Source organism: Nematolebias whitei, chromosome 3, assembly GCF_014905685.2.
Source record: "Nematolebias whitei isolate Nwh7 chromosome 3, NemWhi1, whole genome shotgun sequence".
Taxonomy (NCBI): domain Eukaryota; kingdom Metazoa; phylum Chordata; class Actinopteri; order Cyprinodontiformes; family Rivulidae; genus Nematolebias; species Nematolebias whitei.
The window spans coordinates 55,418,738-55,430,650 of NC_056500.1; the positions used below are offsets into that span (position 1 = coordinate 55,418,738).

The following is an 11,913-nucleotide window of genomic DNA, read 5'->3' on the forward strand; positions in this document are numbered from 1 at the left end:
ACACATGCACACACACACATGCACACACACACATGCACACACACACACCTTCAGGCACAAATGCTTGTGATGATTTCAGCCAGTTTAAAGTTTCAACAGATAAAAAGCTTTTACCTGACAAAGCCTCAAAACTGAACAAAGTAGAAGTAATTTTCGGTGTGGGAGATGTCGGTTAAAGACGAGCCAGAAAGAGACGGCTCTTGTTTCTCACTTTTATATTTGTGTGTTGTTTCTCAGTACTGTTGTGTTGCACAATGTTGTGTCCAGTCATTTTTGTTGACTCACAGGCTCTGCTTGGACTAAACCATCTGTTCCTCTTTGTTTCGCCTGTTTTTGCTTCTTTCATGATTTTCTCACTCGTGGATTTGTTGCATCAGTGCACGTATGTCCAAAGAGCTGTTTTTCTCTGTAATAACCCATAAACAGTGCCAATTGTTCCACTGCCAGGGAGGCAACGCAGCTGGGGGCAATTTTATTTTTTTAATTGATGGCCCTCGGTCTGAGAACAAGATTACACAATAAACCACCAGGTGGACTTTTTATAAAGCTTGAAGAAAAGGTGAACCCCGGCTAAAGGATTGAATGTTGGAGCGTAAATTACTTTTTGCTCAAACTCCCCAACAGGACGTTTTGGTCATGGACCTCCCTGAGTGCCACTTCACTTTGAACCTCCTGTAAGCAGCTTATTGAATTAAATTAGTGCTAATGTCTCGTAGAAGATGATTTGGAAACCCTCAGGCATATGAATTAGCTGTTTGAAAATCACATTCATTTGATGTCATTTCACTTTATATTAAGCAAAACAATTTTCTTCTGATACGTTTGGCATCTTAAAATATGTTGCCAACATGCCAAACAGAGAAGAATAATCCAGCGTGTGGCACGAGTTCAAACTTTACAGCTGAAAATGAGTTTGAAGTTAATTTAGCTTCATTTTAATTTACAATTTTCATGCCAGAATTCAAGACAAAAAATACTATTCAAGCAAAAACCCTTAAAAAGTTTTTTCATCGTCAAGCTGTACCTTTTATCAAGAATGTAACCTTCAACTTTGTGCAGCTCCTTTCCAAAGAGTCCGCATGGTTTGAAATTCAGACAGCACTTTTCACCGGTTCTGAGAAACAAAGAAGAAAAACAAGATTTTAACTTTTCTGTTCGAGTCTTACAAAATGTTAGCTGTTAATTAGTAAAATATGTAAGTTAGCTAAATAAAAGCAAGTCAGATAAATTCAGTGTCTTTACTGTGTCACAGAGAAATAAAGTAAATAGGCATTTTGTTACATATTAAATGTACTTTGTCATGGCTCTAACAAAGCTCTTACAGTGGCTGTGGACTTCTTTATTATTATTAATTAAGCATTAATTACTGTCCTGAGCATTCAAAAGAAGAAGTTGATGTACAGCTTCAGAAAACCCCTGACCATTGTTTAGGTTGTGTTTCACTTAAATCTGATTTATGAGTCATTCAGGCATAAAAGCCTCTTAAATTCAAGGGATGAATCTGTGTTGTATTACCTAACAGACAATTTAGCAAAAAACAAAGTAAACGTGATCTTAAGGCAGTTTGGTACCAGCAGCCTTACGGGGTAAGAACACTGTCAAAATAAATGTGTACGTAAAGACAGAGATGTGTGCATATTAGTCAATAGTTGTGCATAATTAGAATTTGTACAAGTATTGTTTCATTTGTAAAAATAAAATTTAAAAAGTTACAACATCACAAATGTACAAATACAAACTTCAAGTTTACAGTTGTGCTCTAATGTTTATGAATACAAATAACTATGACTGTTTGTGAAAACAAATTTTTCTATGAGAATTTGAATTTACAACTGTGATCTTACGTCACGGGGTCACAGACTGATTAATGGAGCACAATACACACATTGATACGCGTTGCACATGCATTGTAAACGCTTCTCCATTTTACGGTAACTCAATAGCACCATCCAAAGTTCTTTTAAAAATAGGAAAAGGAATCACCAACAGTGGTGGAGAAAGTACTCAAACACTGTACTTAAGTAAAAGTACAAATAAACAGGCAAAAATGTACTCTAGTAAAAGTAGAAGTACAACATTAACATGTTTACTCAAGTAAAAGTAAATAAGTGCTTGCTTTAAAAATACTTAACGTATTAAAAGTACTTCCTAATTACATAATGCAATGGTCTACATATCATTAAGTGTACCTACTGTATGTATATTTTCTGTAATACATTAATAGTGTTGTTCCATTTTAATGAACAATGCTGCAGATAATACATGTTTTTATTGTGTTTACTCTGTGACACAGTTCACACTTGGACTTGTGATTCTGTGTCAGAATTTCAGGGATGACCTGCAGAGTTAAATGTCATTAAGCAAAATACGAAAGAGGAATGATTATACCTTTGAAAGTTTTTATTTAACACAAAGTAAAACCATTGTGTCATTTTAACTGCAGTAAACACATTTAAGTAAAAGTTGTCTGCCTGAAAAAAGGAGCATTAGACACAACAAAGGAACAGGCTCTGATCATTTCAACTCCAGTTTGTCATCAACTCTAGTTAAATCCTGTCTAGTCGACCTTGTAATGGATCAATATTGAACAATATTTTAACTTCCTGACACATTTTTAAAACTTGGACCTGAGTGTCGAGACATTTGGAGACATGTCTGGTCTCCTAACATCATGAACTGACACAAGAATTTCTTGTTCAAGTTCAGAAGAAGTTGTTTTCAAAGATTTTTGAGTCCAGTCTGGATCTTTAGGGAGAGAGAATCTGTCCTGCTGTACTGAGTCTTTCAATAAGGACATGGGTGGCGTGTATCTTCTGACTGACTCTCTTGCGCTGGAATACATTTCAGTGTGTTAGTGGTGCTGCAGGTGCACCCAGCTCAGTGACATATATACTAGAATATATGTCACTGGTCCAGCTCTTCTTGAAGGCAGGTCTAACGTTACCTGCCCACTCTGCAGTGATTCAATGGACCAACTCCCTTCTCACCATTGGTTACTTTCAAAGTAACAAACAAATCAAAAAGCTGCAACATGAATGTAACTTGTAATGCAACGCGTTATAGAAATGTAGTGTAGTAGAAAGTACAGATACTTGATGTAAAATGTAGTGGAGTAAAAGTATAAAGTACCCACATTTAACTCTACTTAAGTAAAGTACAGATACATGAAAAATGTACTTAAGTACAGTAACGAAGTATTTGTACTTAGTTACATCCCACCACTGATCACCAATGGATCATCAGTTTACACAGGAGAAATTTTAGCTGTTCTATTATCAATACAGTGTGTTGAAGACTTAAAACCATTGAAAACAATAGTTTGTTCATACTCAAAGTTTCCCTGGTAAGGTCTATTCAGGGGCACTGGAGAAGTGAGTCAAATCTTTGGTCGAATCTCAGATCCAAGAGAACAATGTGGGTTCCGTCCTGACCATGGAACATTGGACCAGCTCTTTACCCTCACTAAAGTCCTTGAGGGGTCATGGGAGTTTGCCCATCCAGTCTGCCTGTGTTTTGTGGACTTGGAGAAGGCATTCAACCATGTTCCTCAGGGTACACTGTGGGGGGTGCTCCATGAGTATGGGATTTGGGGCTGGTTGTTATGGGCTGTTTGGTCCCTATACAAGTGGTGCGAGAGTTTGCTTTGCATTTCCGGCAGTAATTTGGACCCCTTCAGGGTGGGGAGTTGGAATCCACCAGGGCTGCCCATTGTCACATATTCTGTTCATAACTCTTATGGACAGAATTTCTCGGTGCAGCCAGGGGGCGGAGGGAGTCCGGTTCTTTGGCCTCAGGATTCCATCTCTGCTCCTTGCAGCTGATGTGGTCCTGTTGGCGTCAGCGTGTTGTGATCTCCAGCTCTCACTGGAGCGGTTCACAGCTGAGTGTGAAGCAGCTGGAATGAGAATCAGCACCTCCAAATCTGAGGCCATGGTCCTCAGTTGGAAAAGGGTGGATTGCTCTCTTCGGATCAAGGGTGAGGTTCTGCCTCAAGTGGAGTTCAAGTATCTTGGGGTTTTGTTCAGGTGGCTGTGGCTGAGTGGTTAGAGCAGTCATCCTCCAATGCAAGAGTTGGGGGTTTGATTCCACCAGCAGTCACATTCTGAAGTGTCCCTGGGCATGACACTAAACCCATCATTGTCTCTGATGTGCTTCCCATCCATATATGAATGTGATAAAGCACTGGTTATTCTTTGTATAGATATAGTAGAGTGTTGTATGAATGGGTAAATGAGGGCCCAGATTGTGTTGTAAAACACTTCGAGTATCTTGATAAGATAGAAGGGCACTGTTTAAGTACAGTTCATTTATCAATTTGTTCATGAGTGAGGGAAGAACGGAGCGTGAGATTGAAAGATGGATTGGTGCAGCATCAGCAGAATTGTAGATTCTGTACCAAGAGGGAGCTGAGCTGTAAGTCAAAGCTCTCCGTTTAACAGTCCGTCTAAATTCCTACCCTCACCTATGGTCATGAACTCTGGGTAGTGACTGAAAGAATGAGACCATGGATACAGGTGGTTGAACTGTTCCTCCGCAGTGTACCTGGACTCTCCCTTAGAGATAGGGTGAAAAGTTCAGTTATCCAGGAGAGACTTGGAGTAGAACCACTGCTCCTCCACATGGAGAGGAGCCAGTTGAGGTGGTTCAGGCATCTGGTAAGGATGTTTCCTTGGCGCCTCCCTAGGGAGGTGCTTTGGGCATGTCTGACTAGGAGAAGACCCCGGGGAAGACCCAGGACATGCTGGAGAGATTACGTCTTTCAGTTGGCCTGGAAACACCTTGGGGTCCTCCCAGAGATCTGGAAGAGGTGGATGTGTAAAGAGATATCTGGACCTCCCTGTTTAAGCTGCTGCCCCAGAGACCTGACTTCAGAATAGTGGAGGAGGGAGGAAGAGAGGGAGGGAGGATGGATGGACCTTCGTTTCAAGTTTCATATTATTGAGTTTAAAACACAATCATTCAGAGAGCAGGCCAGACATTTTATTAGAAATACTCCACACATTATTCAGAATACAAAGCAAGGGATTAACAATAGCGTTTTTATGGGTACCAGCACATATTGGAAGAAAAGGAAATGAGATGACTGCGAAGATGGCAAAGAAGGCAACTCAAAATCATAATAACTTCACAGTACATACAAGTAAATCAGAGGCGAGGAGTATCATCAAAAACTGAAGGAAGAATGGCAGAAAAGATGGGATGTAGAAAGAAAAGGAAGATGGTTTTATACGATCAAAACTGGAACTTGATCTGAATACATGCGCAAGTCATATCGATGTGTTCTGTGACCTTGTGATTAAGATCACAGTTGTAAATTCATATTCACATAAGATAAAAAATTGTTTTCACAAACGGCCATATTTCATTGTACTCAAAGAGTAAACAGTAACTGTAAACTTGAAATTTGTATTTGTACGTTTGTGAAGTTGTAATTTTTAAAATTGCATTTTTACAAATGAAACATCCATCCATCATCTTTTAACCGCTTCTTCCATTTTGGATCACGGGGGTCGCCGGTGCCCATGTCCAGCAGTTACTGTGCGAGGGGCGGGGTACACCCTGGATGGGTCGCAAGTCCATCACAGGGACACACAGAGACAAACAACCATTCACTCTCTCATTCACACCTAGGGACAATTTAGAGTTACCAATCAGACTAACATGCATGTTTTTGGTTTGTGGGAGGAAACCGAAGTACCCAGAGAAAACCCATAAATGCACGGAGAGAACATGCAAACCTCACCCAGAAAGGCCCCCGGGCCGGGATTTGAACCGGCAACCTTCTCGCTGAGAGGCAGCAGCTCTAACAGTTGCGCCGCCGTGTTGCCCCAAATGAAACATACATGTACAAATTCTAGTTATGCACAACTACTCACTAATATGTACACATTTCTGTCTTTACATACATGTTTATTTTGACAGTGTTCTTACCCATACAGTCCATCATAAAGACACAATTAGCTCTTATATTTTTCAGTTGAATTCATACAAAAAACAAGAGGACACGTTTTGACATAATATAATATTTCAACACAAATGTATTGATTTTAAGAAAGCTATTGGTAGATGATCAAATGAAGGATGTATCTCTCAGGTTCTGATTCAGGTCTTTAATTAATGTTTTGATGTTTAAAGACTAGACTTTAAGGGTGCATTCACACCAGCCCTGTTTAGTCCACTTTAATACAACTCTAGCTCGTTTTCCTAGAAAGTCCGGTTCGTTTAGGGAGGTGTGAACGCGCCATCGAACTCTGTCACGGAACAAAAAGGTGAACTCTGGCCCGGGCTAAAACCTAGGTCTCGGTCCGGTAGAAGAGAACTCCAGCGCGGTTCCAGTACAGTGTGAATGTAAACAGACCGAGCCCCGCTCCGCAGGGTAAACAAACACACATTTCTCTGACCTCATATGGAGCCGTCAGCTGCCTTGTGTGAAAAACAATATTCTCCGTGGTCTTCTGTCTCATCTTCTGCTCATGCTGAGTCCATTGTTGAAAAATGACAAAATATAACTCCTAAAACTGCTAAAACTTGATGCCACTTCGTTTTTATTTTTATTTACAGAAGAAGACGTTTTTGTGTCGTTTCTTTCAGTAGTTCTTGGTGCAGCGCCCCCACAGGTGAGCGGGGGAACAGGTTGGTTCAACAGGTTGGTTCAACAGGTTGGCTCGACTGCACAGTGCAGTGTGAATGCAAACGCACCAGTTCAAATGTAACAAAAGCTCATGAATATTGGTCCCCAACCGAACCGAGTCTACCGGACTATCTGGTGTGAAAACGACCTTAGATCACGTTCATGTGCTTTACAAAGGTTGTTTTTTTCAAGAACACACTGCACAGTATGCTGCCATGGTCAGGTTCCATGACTGGAGTGAAAGTTATTTTTAAAAGCAGCTATAGTTCAGAGAAAAACTTTGAAAGATCTTCAAAAAGTCTGGAAAACCACTGAGCATGACCACTTTAAAAAGCTACAGAAATGTTGGGCTGCTTGGAAGCAACATACTAATAGTTTTAAACTTTTACACACTGCTGTGCATGTTTTAATGTTTTTGCTCTCAGACCTGTGGTTGATCAGCTCCACGTTTCCATATTGCTCAATCCAAAGTTGACCAACAATGATGTTGTGAACACAACATGTCGGGTTTGTCCATGTGTAGACTTCATTGTGCCTGTTGGAAAACATTTTTTAGGCAAAATAACTTTAAAGAAACTTTGCTGCAACTTGAGATTCTATTTTACAACTTTTTCTGTCTGACTAAGTTTGGACACGGTTATATATAAACAACAAATTGCAATAATTTGCAAATTTTATGAACCCATATTTTACTCACAATGGGAGATAGTAAACAAAAAATGTTTAAAGTATGACATTGGACCATTTGAGCTATATACATTAAAAAATAAGCCATATGTGAATATATGCCACATGTTGCAATCTTCTCTAAGCCAAAGATTCTTTAAAACGGAGCGAGGCAAAGTGGAAAACTGTTCTATGATCAGAGGAATCAAAATTTAAAATTACTTCTGGGAACTATAAACACCATGTCAAAGAAAAGAGGGACCATCCAGCCTGTTATCAGTACACAGTTCAAACACCTACCTACTGCCTGCCTGCCTTTCAGGTCTCTTGTAAATGAGTCCCCGAGACTCAGTGGGATTAACCTGTATACATAAAGGTTGAATGAATGAATGATGGTATGGGTGTGCATTAGTGTCTCTGGCATGAGAAGTTTACACATCTGGAAAGGTATATTCAGGAATTAGAACAGCATATCCAGACAATGTACAGTATTTTTTATGAAAGGCCTTATATATTTCAGCAAGACAACTCTAAACTAGGTAAAATATCCATTACAACAGCATGGCTTCATAATTAAAAGAGTCTGGCTGCAGCTCAGACCTCTCACCAACTGAAAACATGTGGCACATTCTCAAACAAAATTTCCAGCAAAAATGACCCAGGACCCAGTTTTAGCTGCTCTCCATTGGCTCCCTGTCAAATCAGTCCATCAGTCCATCAATCAATCCATCAATCCATCAATCCATCCATCCATCCATCCATTTTTTTCCACTTATTCGGGGTCGGGTCACGGGGGTAGCAGCCTAAGTAGGGAGGCCCAGACGTCTCTCTCAACAAGCCACTTGAGCCAACTACTCCGGGGGAATCCCAAAGCGTTCCCAGGCCAGCTGAGAAACATAGTCCCTCTGGCGTGTCCTGGGTCTTCCTCTAGGTCTCATCCCGGTGGGACATGTCCAGAACACCTCACCAGGGAGGAGCCCAGGAGGCATCCTAACCAGATGCCCGAGCCCCATCAACTGGCTCCTCTCGACGTGGAGAAGCAGCGGCTCTACTCTGAGTCCCTCCCAGATGTTCGAGCTTTCACCCTATCTCTAAGGAAGAGCCCAGACACCCTGAGGAGAAAACTCATTTCGGCCGCTTGTATCCGTGATCTCGTTTTTGCAGTCAAAACCCAAAGCTCATGACCATAGATGAGTGTAGGAATGTAGATGGACTGGTAAATTGAGAGCTTCGCCTATCGTTCTCTCACTCTATTTTTTCCCCCGTTCATGAACAAGACCCTGAAACTCCTTCACTTGGGGCAGGACCTCCTCCCTGACCCAGACCAGACCCACTCTATCCTTTTCTAACTCAAGACCACGGCCTCAGATTTGGAGGAACTGATCCTCATCCCGGCCGCGTCACACTCGGCTTTGAACCGCTCCAGCAAAAGCTGTAGATCACAACATGATTAAGCCAACAGGACCACATCATCTGCAAAAAGCAGAGACGTGATCCTAAGGCCACCAAAACGGATCCCCTCAACACCTTGGCTGCACCTAGAAATTCTGTCCATAGAAATTATGAACAGAATCAGTGACAAAGGGCAACCTTGGCGGAGTCCAACTCTCACCGGGAATGAGCCCGACTTACTCCCAGAGTAACCCCCACAGGGTTTGTGGCAGCATGACAGCTCAGTGGTTAGCACTGTTGCTTCACATCAAGAAGGTCCTGGATTTAATCCCTGGTAGGACCTGTGGAGTTTGCATGTTCTTCTTGTGCTTGCGTGGGTTTTCTCCGGGTATGCTGGTTTCCTCCCACATATCAAAAACATGCATGTTAGGCTGCCTTCAGGCCAAGGCCTCCCTTGCAAAAGAGATCTGTGATTTCAATGGGATTTGCCTGGTTAAATAAAGGTTAATAAATTCCTGAGGAACACAGTTGAGTGCCTTCTAGACTGGTTGGGCAAACTCCCACACACCCTCCAGGACTCTGCTGAGAGTGTAGAGCTGGTCCAGTGTTCCACTACCAGGACAAAAACCACACTGCTCCTCCTGAATCCAAGGTTTGACTATCTGAAGAACCCTCCTCTCCAGAACCCCTGAATATACCTTACCAGGGAGGCTTAAGAGCGTGATCCCCCTGTAGTTGGAACACACTTTACGATCCCCTTTTTTTTGAATAGGGGGACCACCACTCTGGTCTGCCAATCCAAGGGAACTGCCCCAAATGTCCACACAATATTGCACAGTCATGTAAGCCAACATGACCCTACAACATCCAGAGCCTTAAGGAACTCCAGGCGAATCTCATCCACCCCCCGGGGCTCTGCCACTGAGGAGATTTTTAACCATCTCGGTGACCTCAGCACCAGAGACTGGAGAGCCTGACCCAAAGTCCCCAGGCTCTGCTTCCTCAGTGGAAAACATGCTGGTGGGATTGAGGAGGTCTTTGAAGTACTCTGTCCACCGACCCACGACATCCCAAGTTAAGGTCAGCAGCACACCACCCACACAGTGTTGGTGATAAGTCCTAATATTAGCATTGGCCTGGGTTTCCTGAGCTATCCTTAGTTATGCTGCTATAGGCTTAGACTGCTGGAGGACAAACTGACTACCTGTGTTTATTTACTCCACACTACCAGTTTGTATTTGTAATTATTCCTATCTTAACATGTTTTTGTCTTTCCTCCTATAGAAAGTACATCCAGACCTGTCATTCTGTGTTTGTTTGTTTCTACTTCCTGTTCTCTCAAGCACAGTCAGTCGAAGTAGATGGTCCTGAGCCTGGTTCTGCTAGAGGTTTCTTCCTCTTAAAGGGAGTTTTTCCTTTCCACTGTCTCCTTTGTGCTTGCTCAGGATGGGAGACAGTGACAAAGTGAAGATTCAACACAATCTGCTGGCTTCCTTCTTTAGATAGATAACTTTTACTAATTGGCACTTTCATGTACGTGGATGTTTCTGTTCAGTGCCCTGAGGCAACTTCTGTTGCGACTTGGCACTTTATAGATAAACTGAACTGAACTGAATTATTTGATTAGCTGGAATCCTACATCCGACAAAAATGAGACAATGTTCCCCTCAAACACCTCCAGCAGCTGGTTTCCTCACTAGATGTTTACAGATGCTTCTGTTTCTTTAAGAAAAGGGGATGCTTTACAGTGATAAACATGACACTGTCCCAATCCTTTTGAGATGTGTTGATGCCATAAAATTCCAAACTCCTTTATTTTTGCCTAAAAAAAAAAAAATATTTTAACTATGATCCATTGTGACTAAAATTTAGATTCGCCAATCATTACAGTCTTATTAATTAAATTTTACACAATGTCCAAACCTTTCAAAATTTATGTCATATTTTGTTGAATCATCCAGAAAGTCTTACTTGGGCAGCTCCAGGGTGATGACACCTTTTGGCTCAGCCTCTACACTTTTCCCCCAGAACTTGAGTTTGGGGTAGATGGATCCATGAAACACAAAGTCCTGCTTCAGGCCCTCAGCGTGGAAGGCACTAACTGGAGGGTGGTGGCTCACCTGCTCCGATATAAGCCTAAAGCCCAGATCCTCCCTGAGGGGGAAAAACAACAACAAAAGAATTGAGCGTACATGATTGGATTACCACGAGGTTTGTTATTGTTCAGATAACGTCAAAGTTTAATGAGACATACACCGAGACTTGAAAAAGAGGCCATAGATAACAAAGGTCGTAGCTGTAACATGCATATAACTCATTTGATGGTACAAAAACAAACAATAAAAGGATCTCCAAAGTACAAACCACCCACCTGACCAGTTCATAGGTCTCTCCAAGCAGAGGGTTGAATGGTTTACCTGTCCGCTCCCACTGCGAGGCCACGGCCGACACTGCAAACGCAGCCACACACTGCAGACGAGAACACACACACTGAGCTCTAAAGTAAAGCCCGTTAACTGTGCCCACAGTGGGGTAGTTTAAGTCATTTGTTCATGCAAAATCAATGAAGTTAAAAAGCGTCCTACCTTCATCCTCTCAATAGAATCTGAGGACGAGTTGGCCTGATGAATGAGGTACGTGTGCTCCATGTACTCAGTCAGACGCTGCAGGAAGCTGAGCGGCTCATTGAAAATCACTGGCATTGTAATCTTGGAGAGCTCCTGAAAGACATGTGTGTGAGTGAGTGTGTTTGTTAAGATTTTATCATGAAAAAGACAGCAGAGTCCTTTCAAAAAATAAATCATAGAAAGTAAAATACAAAGAAGAGTTTTTAAAGATTTTATGCTAATTTCATTGAATGTGCAATAAGAAGCATGTTGTTCCATCCAGCCATCATCGGCTTATTCTGAAGTTGGGACTCGGGGGCAGCAGCTTGAGCAGGGAGGTCCAGACATCTCTTTCCACAGCTCCTCTTCCAGCTCCTCTGGGAGGACTCCAAGGTGTTCCCAGGCCAACTGAGAGACATAGTCTCTCCAGCGTGTCCTGGGTCTTCCCCGAGGTCTCCTACCAGTCGGACATGCTCGAAGCATCTCAACTGGCTCCTTTTGATGTTGTTCTAGACCACACACACACAAACACACACACACACACATATATATATACACGTATATGTGTGTGTGTATATATATATATATATATATAAATATATATATATATATATATAT

At 41.9% G+C, this 11,913-nt stretch overlaps 1 protein-coding gene across 1 annotated transcript in view; it reads right to left on the reverse strand.

Moving 5' to 3' along the window:
* The window catches only part of osbpl1a (oxysterol binding protein-like 1A), a 66,329-nt gene that overhangs the window by 3,666 nt on the left and 50,750 nt on the right, over window positions 1-11,913 (reverse strand). Inside the window, exons 19-23 of the mRNA XM_037675042.1 lie at window positions 11,275-11,409; window positions 11,061-11,158; window positions 10,661-10,843; window positions 7,059-7,166; window positions 1,025-1,114 (exon numbers count right to left, since the gene is read on the reverse strand). Of these exons, the coding sequence (XP_037530970.1) occupies window positions 1,025-1,114; window positions 7,059-7,166; window positions 10,661-10,843; window positions 11,061-11,158; window positions 11,275-11,409 (614 nt within the window). The remainder of the gene's footprint in view (window positions 1-1,024; window positions 1,115-7,058; window positions 7,167-10,660; window positions 10,844-11,060; window positions 11,159-11,274; window positions 11,410-11,913) is intronic.